This window comes from Rhincodon typus, chromosome 3, assembly GCF_021869965.1.
Source record: "Rhincodon typus isolate 14 chromosome 3, sRhiTyp1.1, whole genome shotgun sequence".
NCBI classification, from domain to species: domain Eukaryota; kingdom Metazoa; phylum Chordata; class Chondrichthyes; order Orectolobiformes; family Rhincodontidae; genus Rhincodon; species Rhincodon typus.
Window position 1 is genome coordinate 55,119,774 of NC_063334.1, and position 18,678 is coordinate 55,138,451.

At 40.1% G+C, this 18,678-nt stretch overlaps 1 protein-coding gene across 1 annotated transcript in view; it reads right to left on the bottom strand.

Annotated features, from left to right (window-relative positions):
- The window catches only part of ntrk2a (neurotrophic tyrosine kinase, receptor, type 2a), a 227,657-nt gene that overhangs the window by 45,702 nt on the left and 163,277 nt on the right, over positions 1–18,678 (bottom strand). The window contains exon 15 of the mRNA XM_048595207.1: positions 18,141–18,381. Within this exon, the coding sequence (XP_048451164.1) occupies positions 18,141–18,381 (241 nt within the window). The remainder of the gene's footprint in view (positions 1–18,140; positions 18,382–18,678) is intronic.

Sequence of the window (18,678 nt, forward strand, 5' to 3'; positions counted from 1 at the left end):
GGATGTGAAGTTCCTGCAGGATGGAGAAGTGCAGAGGCAGGATATCACCTTCCGTCAGGACCAGGTGTGCAGGCTATGACACCAGATCTTGCCAACCTGGTTTGAGATTGCCACGTGGGTCAGTGCGGTCTCTACCATCTAGAGGAAGGCACAGCACTATAGTGAGAAGGTCAATGATCTTCCGCACTCTGCCAGTGTAAGTGCCACTATCTTTTCTCCGATACTTCATGCTAACTTTATGCTCCTGTACCCACCTCCCACCAAAGCCAAAGTTCTACCATGCTCAATATTGCCTGCAACATCTTCCCTCACTCACTGTCAGACACCCTAACACCGACAACACTAACCATATATGTCATTTGTGCCGCCTACTCGATTGGCATGGTCTGGTGTCAGAGCCTCCATTCCTTGCCCTGAGGGAAGTTGACATTCTGCATCTGCGCTGTGACTAAAAGTATCAGCTGTGCCACCCACTTTCATCTGCCTTAATAGGGCAGACAGAATCAAGGCAGGTGCTGGATAGCCCAACATTTGGTTCTTGACCTGTTGTGAGGAGAGGATCCTGAATTTGAACAGCTGACTGATCATGTCCAAGCCCCTGGACTTGGATCAGAGGCTGTCCTTCACTTACTGTGCCAGGACCCCATGAACGAAGGCTATCTCCCTTAACTTAACTGAGGACTGCTGACAACCACGCTTTGTGTCTGCACTTAACAGCGTGGCAATACAGCAGTACTCTAAGTCCTGTACACCTGGTTGAAGGACTAGACAAAGCAGAGATGCTGTCAGCATCCAGGTAGGCTGAAAGTTAGTAATGAGAAAGCAAGAGCGCAGCTCTGAGATACAGTCTGGTGCATGTCCCTGAGCGCAAAGTGTCCTTACTGCAGCATTACACCGACAGTACTAAAGTACAGAAACATATTATAAGTGGATTGGTGATACGCCATGACATTTCTTAAAGACTGGCAACTGATGGGCACCGGTGTCTGTTGAAATGGTGTGTGGGGTGTGGTTAGTGCCTAAGATGTTGTGTCATGAGAGGCACGGAGGCTCTTTGTAGCCAGCAGAGATCAGATGTTAGGTAAACTCTCTGAGCTCCATATTGGGAATTCTTGGCATCTAATTTGCTCACGGTGTGGTAAGATAGCAAACTACATATTAATGAGGCGAAATCTGCAGTTCATAAGATTGTTAGCACACATTGCTCAGGCCCCAAAAAATTCCCCCTGACGAGAAGTTGGTGTTCTGCTTATGGACCTAAAGTCATCATATACAAAATGATGCATGAGAAACTTCTCCAAAGACATGTGGGAACTAGGGAAGGGTAAGTTCAGAGCTAGATCCATAAAGACAGCGAGTAAATGACATTTGCATGCAATGTATACCAGAAATACAGAAAATACACAGCCAATGAGAGCTACTGAAGCACCACTCAGACTGTGACATAGTGAGAGAACTGACTTATTCACGTACAAACAAGAATGATATCTCATGTTGTAGACCACTACCCAAAGTTCCCTTTAGCCAAAAGGTGAACGATTGAAGAGCTACAGCAATCACTAGTCTGTCTTTCCAAGCAAGGGATTCTTTAAAGAATAATCTGTAATATAAGAACCCAATTCATTTGTGGAGAAGCTAAGGAATTCACTGAATAGTATGGGTTGAAAATCATGATTGTATCATCACATTAACTATGTGAAGACACAGTAACAATGAGAACACCCTCAAACAGTGGAGACACAAAGGACACTTTGCCTTATTGTCTCTCTGATTGACACACCTCAAGGCTTACATGAAATCACCTGCAGTTGATTGGAAGAAAACACAAGTCCATCATTATTGTCAAGGTAGATGGAGGTCAAAGCTTCTACAAGCATGTTAAATTCTTGCCTGAGCTATAGAAATGTACAGGATCCAAGAATGAAAACCTAAAACCCAACATAAGTTGCTGGAAAACCTGAGATCCCATTGTCATATATATTTGAAAGCAAATTATAACATTAATCTCGCTTAGTTTAGAAACAAAAATGATAATGATTGGAAGAGCTAGCCAAATCAAGGTTAGATTTAGAATAAACCTAGCAAATCAAAACTGGATGCATATGAGGTACCAAAGAAACAGCAGAATAGTATTTGATCACAGTCTTAGGAGGATGCAGAGATGCTTCATTGTGATTTGGAAAAGTTGGGTGAATGGGCAAATGCAAGGCAGATGAAGTATAATGTGAATAAATGTGAGGTTTTCAAAATTGGTAACACAAGCAGAAAGGTGGATTATTATCTGCTTGGTGATAGATTGGGAAAGGTAGTGGTGCAATGAGAACTGGGTATCCTTGTACACCAGTTGTTGAAAGCTAGTGTACAGGTGCACCAGGCAGTGAGGCAGCAAATGGTATTTTGACCCTCATAGCAAGAGGATTCAAGAATGGAAACAAAGGTGTCTTGTTGCAATGAGTCTTGTTGAGACCACACCAAGAGTATTGGTCTTTATACCTAAGAAGGATGGTCCGGCTATGGAGGAAGTGAAACAAAGATTTACCTGACTGATTCCTGGGATAGACAGTCTGAAGAGAGTATGAAGAGTAAGAATAAAGTTTAGATTTTATCCATTAGAGTTCAGAAGAGTGGGATCTCATAACGGGCGGCACGGTGGCTCAGTGGTTAGACCTGCTGCCTCACAGCGCCCGGGGCCTGGGTTCAATTCCACCCTCAGGCGACTGTCTGTGTGGAGTTTGCACATTCTCCCCGTGTCTGTGTGGGTTTCCTCCAGGTGCTCCGGTTTCCTCCCACAGTCCAAAGATGTTCACGTTAGGTGGATTGACCATGCTAAATTGCCTGTAGTGTTCAGGGATGTGTAGATTAGGTGGGTTATAGGGGGAATGGGTTTGGGTGGGATGCTCTGAGGGTCGGTATGGACTTGTTGGGCTGAAGGGCCTGTTTCCATACTGTGGGCATTCTATGATTCTATGATAACAATCTGTAAAATTCTAACAAGACTAAAGAGGGTAAACTTAGGGAGATGTTCCTGATGACCATGGACCATAATTTAAGGATATGGGGTATGCCATTTAGGACTGAAATGAAGAGAAATTTCTTCACCCAGAGAGTGGTGAGTCTGTAGAAATCTCTGTCACAGAAAATAGTTGAGGCCAAAACACTGAATGACTTCAAAGAGTGAGATACAATTCTTAGGTCAAAAGGGATCAAAGGGTATGAGGCAAAAGCAGGAACAACATACTGAGTTTGATGATCGGTCATAATTATACTGAATGGTAAAGCAGCCTCAGAGGGCTGAATCCTGTTCCTATTTTCTACGTTTGTGTTTCTAACTTTATGGCCCAGCAAAACCCCACTCCATCATCACCAACAAGCTGGAGAATCAACCCTGGTTCATCACGAGGCGCAGAACAGCATACTTGAAAATGAGGTGTCAACCTGATGAAGGTGCAACACCAAACTATTTGCTTATGAAACAGCAGAAGCAGCACGTGATAGACAATCTCACAAGCAATGGATCAGATCTGAGTTCTGCAGTCTTGCCATATCCAATTCTGAATCACGGTGAATAATTAAACAATTAATTAATCAGACAATGAAGCTCCACAAATATCCCTACGTTCAATAATAGGGAGCCCAGCATATCAATATAAAAGGCACACCTAAAGCATTTGCAAGTATCTCCACCAGTAATGCCTAGACGATGATCAATACCAGCCTCTTCCTGAGATCCACAGCCTTCAAGTCACTCCAGATGATATCAAGAAGGTACTTCAATGGCTCGGACATCATTCTGCTTAAAGTACTGATGACTTGTGTTCCAAACTAGCTGTACACCTAGCCAAGTTATTCCAGTCTTATGTTATGTCTCCTGGGTAGTATGCAGTATAACTTTAAGGGACATGCTTATGAATCATCATGTTATCATTGCATGTGATATGAGAATATGAAGATCTCCAACTCCGTGTTAGTAGTGGCCCAGACACTACAGTGGCTATAAGATATGCAGATATCAGGAGTTGGAATAAATGGCTATTGAATATTTCTGTATGGCTCGCCCCACTTTTGAGCGGAGAGAGCTGCAGCACGGATCACAAAAAGTGAGCATACAAATCAAGCAGATAATGAGGGAGACAAATGGAATGTTGTCCTTTATCCCAAAGGGAGTGGAGAATAAAGATAAAGAAGTCTCTCTAAAACCATACAAGGCACTAGTTTGATCACAACTGGAAAACTATGAAAGATTTTGGTTCTTTCATCTAAGGGAAGATATACTGGTATTGGAGGCAGTCCAGAAAAAGTTTACTAGTTTGATTTTGATTATGAAAGGATTGTCTTGGAGGGTAGTACATCTGTGGAATTTGTTACTGCAGAGGGTTGTAGGGACTGGATAGCTAAATACATTCAAAACAGAGATATATTGATTTTTTTTAAACCAATAAGGGAATCAAGGTTTATTGGGACAAAAAGACAGGAAAGTGGAGTTCAGTATTATCAGATCAACCATGATCTCATTGAATGACACAGTAGACCTGATAGGCTGAAAGCATTCTTCTGCTCCTATGTTTCATGGTGTAATTCAGTTTTTATGTTGTGGGAGTAACTTAAATATTACCTTCTCATGTACAAATCCCCACTGGAGGCAAAAGCCCACATACTGAATTAGCTGCAACCCCAGCCAAGCTGTTCTAGTAAATAATAATTGTTACTAGTCTCTGGCCAACAATTTCAAAAACTATTCAGGTACATCCTGTCCACAACAGCAGCACAAAACCAAATCAGCCAATTAGCAACAAAAACAAAGTTGCTGGAAAAGCTCAGCAGGTCTGGCAGCATCAGTGAAGGAAAAAACAGAGTTAACATTTCAAGTCTGGTGACCCTTCCTCAATACTGAACGTTAACTCTGTTTTTCCTTCAAAGATGCTGCCAGACCGGTCAGTTAGCAGTTTATCAGTCTACTCTCAATCATCAGCAAAGTAATACAAGGGGGTCACTGATAATCTATCAATTGTCACTTTCAAAAAAAGGTTTCTGATACTCAGTTTAGATTCTCTGAGGGTACTCGTTGTTTTACGCTACTCCAACCTTGATTCAAACATAGACAAAGAACTGAATTTAAGAAGTGAGAAGAGAGGGACAGCCTTTGGCATCAAGGCAGCATTTGATCAAGTATGGAATCAATCCCAGCAAACTTGGTTTCAATGGGAATCAGGAGGAAATCTCTCTATTGGTTGAAATAAAACCTAGCACAAAGAAGATGACTGTGTTTGTTAGAGGTTGATCAACTCAGCCTCATGACATTATTTCAGTAGTTCCTTGAGGTAGTGTGATGGGCCCAACCATCTTGAGATACTTCATCAAGGACCTTACCTCAGTCATAAGGTCAGAACTGGGGATGTTCATTGATGTTTGCACAATGCTCAACATCAATCATGACTCCCCAAATACTGAAGCAATCCATGTCCAAATGCAGCAAGACCTGGATATCACACAGTTTTGCACTAATAAACAAGTTACATTTGCGCCACACAAATCCTTCTCTCTCAACAACCTGGGGGCTACCAATGATCAAAAATGAACTGGACCAACCATATAAATTCTGTGGCTACTGGAGCAAGTCAGAGACCATGAATTCTGTAGCAACCAACTAATCTCCTTACTCCCCAAAACCTGTTCACCAGTTATCAGAATAGAATCCCTCCAGTATGGAAACAGGCCATTCAGCCCAACATATTCACACCAACTCTCTGAAGAGCATCCAACCCAGAATCACCCCCTAGCCTATCCCAATAGCCCTGCATTTCCCACAACTAATACATCTAACCTACACACCCCTGGACACTTGGCGGCGATTTAGCATGGCCAATCAACCGAACCTGCACATCTTTGGACTGTGGGAAGAAACCGGAGTACCTGGGGGAAACCCACGCAGACACGGGGAGAATGTGCAAACTCCACACAAACAGCCACCCAAGACTGGAAGTGAACCAGGGTCCCTGGCACTGTGAGACAGCACTGCTAATCCCTGAACCATCATGCCGCCCGTGTGATGGATCCTCTCCACTTGCTTGGTTTAGTGCTTGTTCAATAATAGTCAAGAAGGTGAACTCTATCCAGGACAAAGCAGGCTGTTTGATTGGACCCCATCAGTACCTTAAACATTCATTCTCTTTAACACCAACACAAAATGGGAGCTGTGCATTTCATTCATCAGATTACTGTAGCTACTTGATAAACCTCCTTTATTGACACTTTTGGTCATTTACCCTCTAGAATGTCAGGGGCAGAATGGGAACACCACTATCCGCAAGTTACCCTTCAAATCATGCAGCATTCTAACTTTGAATTACACTGCCATTCCATTTCTATTGCTGGGTCAAAAGCCTTGAACTCCCTTCCTAATAAGACACACTCCTACCCATCAGATCTGACTCCCTGTCACCACTTGCCCCCACCCAACTACCAGACCCAATCTCCGCGCTCTCCAACACCCTGTTTTTCCCATTGCTAAACCTCACACCACCCCCATCCCGGCATCAAATCTGACACCACCCCACCCAATCCTAACATACCCTAAGGAAAGCATCACTTACTGGGCACCCTACCCACTTCCACCCTTCCACAGCATCTTGGCACCTTGCTTACATGGTTCCCTACTCACATGGCACTCTGCTTATCTGGTATCCTGCACCCAGCCACCAGACATACTACCTGTCTGGCACTCTGGCCCCTCATTGCACTGCCACCTTAACTCCACACTTAGCTTTTTGCAGGGTTTGTCACTGTCACCAGCTGTGTTGCTAGATATTTAAGCCACGAAAATGGGGATGTAGTCAGGATTTCTCCTGACAATTCTGCACAACAAGGGAAATATTGGATATCAGATACAGTCTGCCTTTCTGATAGAGCCAGGATTAGAATCGCAGGCCAAAAAAATGTTTTCAGTGAACCTATATCCCGGGTGCCGCAGTTCACAGTTGTGCTGTGCTCATGTGTTGCGTATCACTGTATTAATTCAGCTGCCACATGGAGAAATGCCAGAAATGTATTTGAAGAAGCTCTGGCATTCTAGAAATAAAAGTGTGATTATTTCCATCATATTGGGAACTGGAAGACATAACAATATGTGCGTATGGGAAGGTGTTTAAATTACATTAAAATGTTCATTTTAGATATTATGATAATGAACTTCCCTTTTAAGCTGCTTTAGCAAGGTTTTCATTGAAACAGATGAGTAGGAGCATCCCATGGAATATTATTAGCCTAATAAAACTGCAGTATATCATTGAACTTATAACAATAAAAAGCTTTTTGATTGCAGAAGGCCTGTAATTCCTGGACTATGCGAGAAAGGGACACAATGGCGGTGAAAATGGGGTGAGTTGAATTTCGAGCAATATCTGGTTGTACCAATTATATCCATGGTTACTTTGAGCACTTCAAAACTTTGTTGTAAATGGTTGTTTTCACAACACGTGTAATTTGCACAGAGTGGGATAGACAGTAGAAGATCCAGAACTTGTGGAGAAAACACAAGAGTTCTATATTTTGTCTCACCATTGTGAAGCACCTCAGCTATGTAACCTCCTGATAGAAGTGGACCCCATACCTTTGGAAAATGCCATTCTCCACACATCAACCAATAATTTATTTTACATTTGTATTTTAAGGGCCTACTTTGGCAGGAACAGTCAGGTGACATGACACTAAGGTACCAATGTAAGGTTCATGACCCTTAGTCCTACCAGACATGTCACCTTAACCTGGGAATTGGACAGGTTCAGTGTCACAGAAGATACAGTTTTGGAACCATTACTCTGCTATATTTTTGGAATGAAGAGCATTCAAGGAATTTTGGATCCTCTCGAGATTTAAAATAGTTGATACTGATCTGTGTATTTTCAGCCTTATGAGCCCCTCATGCAGTCATGCCCAAGTGACTGAGTATCATATGGGTCAAACTTTACCACTTAAATGCAAGTTGGGAGATTAATGATTAGTGAGATTTTCTTTTCTCCATATAATATTGAATGTCTGTGTGTTATATAAGATTGTACTCCTTCGGATATAACAATCAGAAAAGACAGCCAAGTCCCTTCTATAACTAGACATGGTCTAAGGTGGGTGGCCAAGGATGGAAGAGTATGTAGAACAATATGTGAACTAATGTTTACAGATTAATCCCCCCTATCAGTCTAATTGTGCATCACTTATGTCACAAGCATGCATTTGGACACACCTCCAGATTGATTTTATAAAGTCATTGACTAAATTTCAAGGAAATTATTAATATGCTTTGGTGTTTATTGATCAATTTATTAATGGATACAAGCATTTCCTACCAAAACTTACAAGGCGTGCACTGCAGCTCATATTTTGCTCAGTGTTCTGTTGGTGGGGTACACCAGTCATGTGGATATTGATTAGGATGCACATGTTGCAGAGAGATTTTTGCAATCTTACAACAATTGCTGCAGATTCAACAGAAATTACATATAGTCCATTATCAGCAATCTTCAGAGATTATGGAGAGAGGAAATAGAACTGTAAAGACAGTGCTGATAAAGTTATGTACGGAACACTTCACTAAATGGACAGACATGCTTCCATTCTGTTTAATGACAATACAATTGACCTCGCATAACAAAACATGGTGTAAGCCCATTTGAGGCCATGACTGAATGGAAATAAGAATCCCAGGGCATTTAAATTTGAAAGGGAATACCCTATTAATATTGAGGCATTTAGTTGGAAATGGTTAGAGTTTGACTGAGTTTGTAACTGAAGTGAATAAATTAGTAGCAAGAAACGCAAGCAAACTTCAAGACCAAATTAAGAGAAACTTGAGGTTGGTTGGCTCGCCGAGCTGGTTTGTTGTTCTACAGACGTTTTGTTACCATGCTGTGTAACATCATCAGTGCAGCATCCGATGATGCGTCCTGGGACAAGCTAAGCAGAGACAGGCACAGGAATTCCTAGAAGCCTAGCACTCCACGAAGAAAGCTATTAATAAACACATAGAACTCGACCTCGTATACACTCCACTACGAAGGAAAACCGGAAGTGAGGCAATCCAGCTCAATGGACTCCAAAGTTTAAAAACCAGGCGGGAAAACACACCGACGCTTCATCGGAGGCTGCACTGAGGATGTTACCAAGCATGGTAACGAAACGTCTGTGGAACAACAAACCAGCTTGGCAAGCCAACCAACTTCAACACCCACAACCCGAGCTACAATCTACTCCAAAACCTAAGAGAAACTTTGATAAAATGGGTAAATCATTTGAGATTAACATAAAATATAATACATAAATTTATCAAATGATGTTGAGAGATTTTGACCTTAAGAAAGATTCATTTGATGTTAAATGAATAGGATTGCACACAATCATGGACAAACTGAATCCTGCTATTTACCTGTTGAAGGGTCCATTTGGGCACAAAGTGGAAATGAAAACTGAAGTGGTTCCATACTTATCAGTTGAAAACTACAAAAGAATAAATACTTCACTTCTTTCAGTTTCAAGTTAACCAGGAAGATGTTTGGGCTGAGAAAATTGCTGATATCATTAATATCATTCACACAACAAGGCTTTCTATTTGAGGATCAGGTCATGAATGGATAGCTACTGCAAATGAAGCTAAGAAGACAACATTTGACTACATATGACTATTGCAATTACAATAAATTATAATTACAAACATGCAAGTGAGATCCATCCTTTCTGGATGATGGAGATGTAGTGCTTTGGAATGGGAAAGCTTTAAAAGTCAAATGTAATTATTCCAGGGAAGGAGTAAGATGATACAAAGGCTTGAATAGGGACATAGGACATATAAATTCACAGATTATAAAATGTGTAAAATGTTATGGACATCTCCCCAAATGACATAAGGATCTGAATTTAGGATCAGACACAAGAACCTTGAACTGGCTCAAAACGCTTAAGGAATATGAGGAGTTAATGGAAAATTTAGACTCTGATTGCAACAAGAGGTATAGTCATACAGATTCATGGTGTAGAGAGGAATGTGAAAATTAAGGACAATAAAGGGTAAGAATAAAATTGATATGTCTCCACTTCAAAAGTGCCCAATGTCAGGTAAGGTATGAGATAGTATCCATCATACTATATTTTGGAGATATCTGTCTTCTAGTGCTGTGCCCACTAGAATATTAGATGTATGATGATCAAATGGTGAGGAAGATAGTAAGACATTTTATATCAAGAAATCATACTCAGGACAACTGAGGAGGATGGAGTGAGTAAGGTAAATCAGATGGTGTAAACATAAGAGTTAAATAGAGGGAAAAGAGAACATTATGAGGATGGATTGGGATAGGAGCCTCAGGAGGAAAGAGTGCTCGAAATAGGTTCAGCATAGAGAACATGTGGAGATATAATGAGGGGAAGAGGGGACAGTTAAAAGACGTTCTAGCAGGGCATATATAGGAAGATAGAGATGTAATTCAGGAATTGTCTCAGATTCTTTTGATGGTCAAGGATGAGGATATAGTATTTTAGCAGATCAAGAAAACATTTAACAAAATTATCAAAAATAAACACCAACGGAGAAAAGGATATTGAAAGCTATCACTTGTTAACCTTATGGACCCTAGATGCTAAGACAAGTTATGACAGGTCTCAATGACTTAGACAATAATCAAATTCCATCTTTTATAAATGGTAGTATGATCAGAGAATGTTTTGTAGGGAAGGAGGACATTGAGACAGCCAGACAGAATGAGGTCTCATATCTAGTAACAGGAGGACAGGTACATGGCGGTTCACTACCTGTAGTCCTGTATTTACCACCCTTGTAGGAGGAAACCAGCAGAGAGATAGTCAGATGTAGAATCAATAGGGATTCTGAAATAACATTTTCATCTTTATGCATCTCACCCAGTCTTATTGATATAGCATAACTACAAATGGGATAGTTCAAACATTGGGTGTTTTTCAGAATGACAAGATGTTTACATCTGCCAATGTGATGTCAGAGACCCAGCATTTGGATTTACTTAAGATCAGGAATCAAACTAAAGTGGGAAGAAGAGTAAAAGATACTTCTATTTGTGAATGGGAATCTATTGTGTCACTGTTAATGCCCTGAAAATGAACCATAGAACACAGTGATGTCTCATCTCTAAATTTACATTTTGCTTCCAACCCACACAGATCTCACAGATAGGCAATAACATTCTACTTCAAGTTCCAGCTCATAACATCACTGAGGTCAGAGTTAATTTTGGAATGCAGAAGGAGGCATTGGAGGCAACACTTCAGGTGGAACATCTTAGACCCCTTTGCTCTTAAATTTAAAATCCATAATAGAAAGAGCAACAACATCTCAGAATCACCTGACAGAATGCAAATAAACAATGAGGAGAGAAAGAGAGAGAGGAATTAGAGTTCTAGGAGTTAGGCACTGAGGGGAAACTATAAGTGTAGGCCTGCCTCTAGTTAAGAACTCTGTCCATGTTAGCACTGATACAAATGGTGACAACTATTCTAATATTATTTATACTCTGCTACCTGAGATATCTTGCCTTAAGATTTCAGCAATGCACCACTGATCTGACTTGAAAGTTATTAAAGCCAAAAACATTAGCAAACATATTATGTGATGCATCAAATGCCCAGGCAGTGACTTGTAGGATTAGGAGGAAAATTAACATTTGATGATTAATTTAGTTTAGTTATAGTCACATACAGTATATTCATTGATTAATCTAATATATTATCTGGTTTAACTGTAACCAATGGAGATTTTAGTACCTGTACCTTAATGTCATGTGACGCTGCTTAGCCTCACTTGACAAAGAAAGGCATCATTAGATTTTGACCAGAATAGAGGTAGCACATGCCAGAGTCTTCTGTTTGACTTATTTTGCAATTGTATGATCATGCAAATTTCAAAAGTTGAATAAAGTGAGTTAACATCCTTATTAAGCTTAACTCCTTATTAGGCAACTAAAAAGGCATTGATGGAGTGTCTGCAGGAAGAAAATCATGATGACAGCTACACTCTGCACTGGCTCAATTTTAATTTGTAGCAGAAGTGTGGCAATTTTACCTAATCTTAATCTTTGTATTCATGTTAATTTTAAAACATCGTGAATCTAATACTGTGGTTGTACTATCTTCAAAATTTTAGTACTCAGGATTATACACGTATTATAAATCAGACAATGTTGGAGCACTGGGGGTATCTACACAGACAGAAATAGAGTTAATGTTTCAAGTCTGATCTGACTATAAAGATCTTGGCCACAGATAATGCAAAACTTGCTGATTTTCTGCTGTATTTTCTGTTTTTATTTCAGCTTCTGCAGTATTTTGCTTCCACATATAAATTGTCTGAATACGTAATAATATTTCACTATTTCACCCTTCTTATGCACACTGTCTATATTAGAACTTTGTGATCTTCTGTGTTAGTTTCATATAGTTTTGAAGTTATTAACAAGCTTTTCATTATGTCCCTTGTCTTTAAAAAAAAAGAAACTAATTTCAAGCATTTACAACTGTTGTGTGACAAAAACAGCACCTAACAAATGGTCTTAAGAAAGAACTGCCACTGTGAAGTGTCTGATTTAATATGGACACGTCGACTATGCAAATTGAAATAATGACCCTAAGGGTATCATTCTCTGGGGCCTGATTGCCTTTTTCTGAAGGAAAATATTATAAACTATTTTCTTATCTTAGGAAAGAATCATAAAAGTAATAATAACAAACTAGAATGAAGAGGAAGGGACCATGTAATAATTCACAACTTAAAGAACCAGTCAGGAAAGCTTGGAAGCGGCATCAGTTAATGCCATCACTCTTAAGATCCAATTAAAGATTGATCATGCATCCTTTAAACCAATTAGTAGTGAGCCTTTCCTCACCGAGGCTGATCAGAATGCAATGACATAATTAATCATGTTGTGGGTTGTAGTTTGGAAAGGTTTAATAAGGCCTACTTTTCAGTGGTTGTGTGCTCTGAAAGGAGGGAAGAGACAGTTCCCCAGCCAACTGAGTGTTAGTATGTCAACATGTAATGGCTAAGTCCCCTGTCTGGTTAAGTGTCATTTCTGATATACTTTGCAGTCACCTGAGCCTTCTTCCACTTCATCTGGAGATCTAAGATGGACTGTGCAAAAGTACAAAAATCTGGATAAAGGGGGGTGGGGTGAAGAATACGCCCAACACCATAAGCCTGATGGCCACCTTTGTGGTGGCATCAATCTGTGCATAGACCCCCAAACACTATCACTTTGTACTAAAGGTTCTATCTGTCCCAGCTGTTGCTAAGGATGGGTCTGGCCTCATGGCCGTGGAAGGCTCTAAGTAGTTGGACCATTCCATGTCACCTATCCTTTGTTAATAAATTTGCAAAGAAAATCACCTTAGACCACAAGTCTATCAGGAAGTGGTCAGCACATAGTGTCCTCAAAAACCTCCAGGAAAAGCAAAGGGTGAATCCTTGGGTTGCTTCCTGAGCATACTGTCAAAGTTATTTGGCAGAATACATCATCACCAGAACTTTCCAACAAGAACCGAGACATCACTTGGCTAGTGCTGAGAAGGGCACTAATTGTGAGATCCTTCAAGTTCAAGCCCTCACTCTCTGCACCACCGCACACTGCCCTCAAAGCAACTGCAGGGGCTGGGGTGCGATGTCGAGACTGGCACACATTTTCTGCTGCAATGTGCCTTTGCAAAGGAAGTCTGGAGTCATTTTTGGTGAGGTTCGTCCCGAGCAGCTCCATGACGCAGGACTCTGCGCTCTACAGTCTGTTCCCTGGGACGCACACCGAGACAAACATTGACTGCACTTGGGGGACTATCAATTTGGTGAAAGACACTCTGTCGTCTGCCTGAAACTTGTTGGTCTTCAAGAGTTGACGTTGCCCGAGTGTTGCAGACTGACACATTCCAAGGTCCAGGAAGCTTGGGACAGCTGCTGCCAAGGCACAGTGAGGAAAGACCACCATTTAAGGTCCTTCTGCTGAAGTTAAATGGGGGCACATGTAAAATATACCTTTGGTTTATTTGATGAATAGAATCAAACTCCAATGTTTGTTTGCTTCTTTATATGCTACCGTACACAACCGAACTGCTTTAGTGATTGGATGTATATAAAGATATTGTGAATAATGTATATTTCTGAACTTAAAAAATCATCTATTATATTTGATTTGATAACAATAAATTGGTGAACCTTGTCTAAACAAACATGGATCCAATGTGATTTCATACTTAGTTGGACCAAGATCTTATGGTTTAAGCTAAATTGGATTTCTGAATCATACAAATTAGTTGCAGGGAAAATAAGAATTTTGTTAATGGTTGGTGCCTGGAATTTAAATTATGATTCTGTACTTCTGTCAGGAAATTCAGTTGATAATGTAATCTCCAGATCACACTTCAACCTGGAGAATTAAAAAAGAAGACTCTCTTTCCAAGTTCTACAACATGCTTGGGCTGAATGAAGAAACAGCATCATATTTACAAGATTAGTTAAGTGTCCATTAATTTTATTCATTGATTTGGCATGGTCTGGTCACCAGTTTCTGAATGATTGTTCAGTATTGGTTTAGTCTGCGTCTTAGTCATCTTTCACTATTGATTGATCTTATTGTGGAACCTTATAGAGTCATACAGCTGTTCAGCATGGATATAAACCCTTACTTCCAACTTGTCCATGCCAAAAAGATATCCTAAATTAATCTAGTCCCATTTGCCAGCATTTGGCCCATATCCCTCTAAACCCTTCCTAGACATATACCCATCCAGATGCCTTTTAAATGTTGTAATTGTACCAGCCTCTACCACTTTCTCTGGCAGCTCATTCCATATATGTACCACCCTCTGTGTGAAAATGTTGCCTCTTAGGTCCCTTATAAATCTTTCCCCCTCACCTTTAATCTATGCCCTCTAGTTTTGGACTCCACTACCCTGGGGAAAAGACTTTGGAAATTCACCATATCTATGGCCCTCATGATTTTATAAACCTCTATAAAGGTCACCCCTCAGTATCCAACGCTCCAGCAAAAATAGCCCCAACCTATTCAGCCTCTCCCTATAGCTAAATCTTCCAAACCTGCAGTTACGAAAGGGAGCAAGTCAAACAGTCAAGGCACGCAGGAACAACTGTATTTATTTTAAAGCGAGAGGCCTGACAGGTAAAGCAGATGAACTCAGGGCATGGTTGGGAACATGGTGCTGGGATACCATAGCAATTATAGAAATGTGGCTCAGGGATGGGCAGGACTGACAGCTTACTGTTCCAGAGTATAGATACTACAGGAAGGATAGAAAGTGGGGCGAGAGAGAAGGGGGAGTGGTATTTTTGATTAGGAATAATATGATGGCTGTATGCAGATTTGATATTCCTGGGAGTACATCCAGGGAAGTTATCCCCGGAGAGTTCATGACCTCCTACATTTTCCAAAACAACATTCTTGTTTGAGATGAATATAGCCACAGGAGATACCTGCACTGCCTGCCTACCCCTCCTACTTTTCCTGGAGGTAACCTATCTACCTGACTGTATCTACAGTTTTGTGCCTTCCTGTAACAGCCATCAGCTCCTGTAAATTCCTCATTGCCTCTAACTGCCAGACCAATCGATCTATGTGATCCGATAAGATTTGCAATCAAACACACTTCTTGCAGACACATTCATCAGGAGCATCAACATTCTCCCTAATCTCCCATATCTGACAGAAAGAGTACATCATTCTACTAAATGCCATCTTTATACCTTAACAATCTACAGAGCTAGAAACTAGCATAGTCTTACTGCTCTAAAAAAATTGCTCCAGGATAACTTAGTATCTACGTTTTACATTTTTAAAGTTCAATCAAGAGACAAATCTCAGTAAAACATATATTCAAAAAAAAAACCCACTTGACTCACTTTTGTAGATTTACAAAAAAAGTTATACTTTTAAAAAATAAGCTACTTAGCTGCTCCCCTGCTGTGAACCAAACTGCCCCCAACGCAGGTTTCTCCAAGGTCAGCTGTGAATTTCACTGTTTGTTTATTTTCCTTAGAACAAACTCCAATGTCCAGAGATACTTGTTACTAAACAGCAGAAGCAGTCAGCAATGCAGGTTCACTGCTCGGTCACACAGCTGTGCAGGATTACTGCTCATTACTTCACCTCCCACGTGGTATCTACTCTTTCTCTCTCTCTCTTCCTCCTTTTTTAACATGCTTTTGTTTTGATTTTTTTTTTCCCAAAGTTCCAAAACAATGCAACAGCTTATAAAACAGTAATTACTGCTCCAAAAATTTGAAGTCAGCTCCAACACTGAAAATACCTCAAAAAAAGGAGCAGCTCTTACAGCCAAAATTTTTCCCTGTCCTCCATCTTGGATTACCCAGAATCCTCTGTCTCTACAATCTCCTTTGGCCCAGGACACAGATATCTGCACTTCTTTTTTTCTTATGTTTTTGAACATTCTCACTACTTCAGCATTAATGCTTGTGCCCTCATCTATCCCTACCCTAAACTTTGCAATACCTCCCCTAAAGTTCTCTTTTCTGCTCTTGTTTTTCCTTTTTAAAGCCTATTTTGTTGACTAACCAAACATTTAGCCATCATCCAAAATGTTACTATGAGGTTTTTTGCGTAATTTTTCTTTATTAATGAGCTGTGAAGCACTTTGAGGTGTTGCATTATATTTAAGATATGATATTGACACAACCTCTTGTGGTTCACTCTATTCAAATGCAAGTGTGAGCATGTCTGCTTCAAATTTATGATTTTGTTATGAAAATGGGGTAATTCCCAAATGTTAACCGGTCTTTCCTCTTTTCAGATACAATTTATAGATATTATTTTCAATTTATTTTGTTTCTAATTTTAATAATTATTATATTCTAATCACGTTAGTTAAAATGAACAGTGTTCCATTCTTTCCTGATTCTGTTGTTATAGAACCACAAAAGTAGAGGCTATTGTGGCTCAAAATCAAGAATTGTTCAGAGTCCAGACTCAGGGGTTAGTATTAGAGTGAACGATGGGGCAGAATAGCCATTTTTGATTCAGGTTGGGATTTTCTGCCACTAAATCCTACAAAGGAACAAATAAGAATAATCGCATGCATCAATTAGCTAAAACATTAACTTGAAATGGAAAACTGTCAAGGGTGAACATACCATATCTGGTGTTTTTCCAATGTGCCTTACTTTGCTCTTTTAGATCCAGATGGAGGTTTTATTAAATAAAAGTTATTTTAGTTTTGTTACTGCATCTAGCAGAGGCTATAAAATGCAATCTAAAGAATATTCAGTATTTCAGTCCAACATTCAGAATTTGGTAAGTCCAATAAACACAGGTCTGCCAGTTGGCAAATCAGAAATGTGATGGTTGAAGTGATGAATGAGTTGGTTCAAATGATGATTTGGTGAGATTCATGAATAAAATATGGTCTGTCAGCCTGACTGTGGTGATGTCACATAAGCTACTGCAGACAGTTTTTTCCATTAACAATGGGAAATCTTCATGTATGTAACAAGCTGTAGTATCTTAGGAACATAAGAACATTGCTAGTTTATTAAGACTAACAGTGAACTGCTCCAACCTGTTCCACTATCCGATTAGGTAAAAGCTGATTTTTAAGCTAACTCCATCTGTCCATAACTCTTAACATCTTTGCCAAACAAACCTATCAATGCTTGTTTTCAAAGTTTTAATTAAACAAATCTCAGCAATCAAGAGTTCCAGATTTCCCACTATCCACTGTGTAAAACAATATTGTAGGAGCAGACAGACAGCACAACATAACAAGTTGAATGGTCATCTTCTTTACATTCACTCTCCCATGATTCTATAAAGTGCTTTCTGACATCATTCCTTCATGGTCGAGTAGTAGTTTTAAAGTTTAGTCCCTTATTCTGGACTCCAAAAATGCTGTTCATATAGCACGTTGCAGATAAAGCCATTGCTAGGCTAAGAATACTATTATGGAACATTTATTGTTAATTTAACCTGTTTGTTGCTTAGAGTCAGAGTCATATACACAGAAGAAGGCCTTAGGCTCATTGAATCTGCACCATCACATCTACACCAATCCCACTTATTTTCGCAGATTGTAAGAATGATTGGGATATAGTGAAATGACAAACTTTCACTTACCCTATAGTAGTCTGTGCTATATACATCTCTCGACATTCCAAAATCACCAATCTTCACTAGTAGGTTTTCTCCCACCAGGCAGTTCCGAGTAGCCAGGTCACGGTGAACAAAGTGCTGAGATGCCAGATAGACCATCCCTGCTGCTATCTGCATGGCAATGTGTAGCATCTGTGACTGAGTCAGCTCTGCCATTCTGTTGCACTGGCCATCATTGAGGAATACAGCATCAGGTCCATGGGACCTGGAGATTCAAAAAAAAGGGCATTAAAATTAAGTTATTTATGAGCAAAGTAGTGTGGTGAATTGATGACAATATGGAATTTACTCATGCATAGTCACCATTGTGAGCCTGTACTTTCACTCAGCAATGCATTCTCCCTGTGCATGTTTCTTTACTTCACCGCAGGACAGAAAATGGGTGTCAGGTCATAGAGTCATAAAAGTCTACAACACTGAAGTCTACTGGTCCACTGAGTCTGCGCCAGTCAAAAACAACCATCTAACTATTCTGAGGCAACAAGGTGCAGAGCTGGATGAA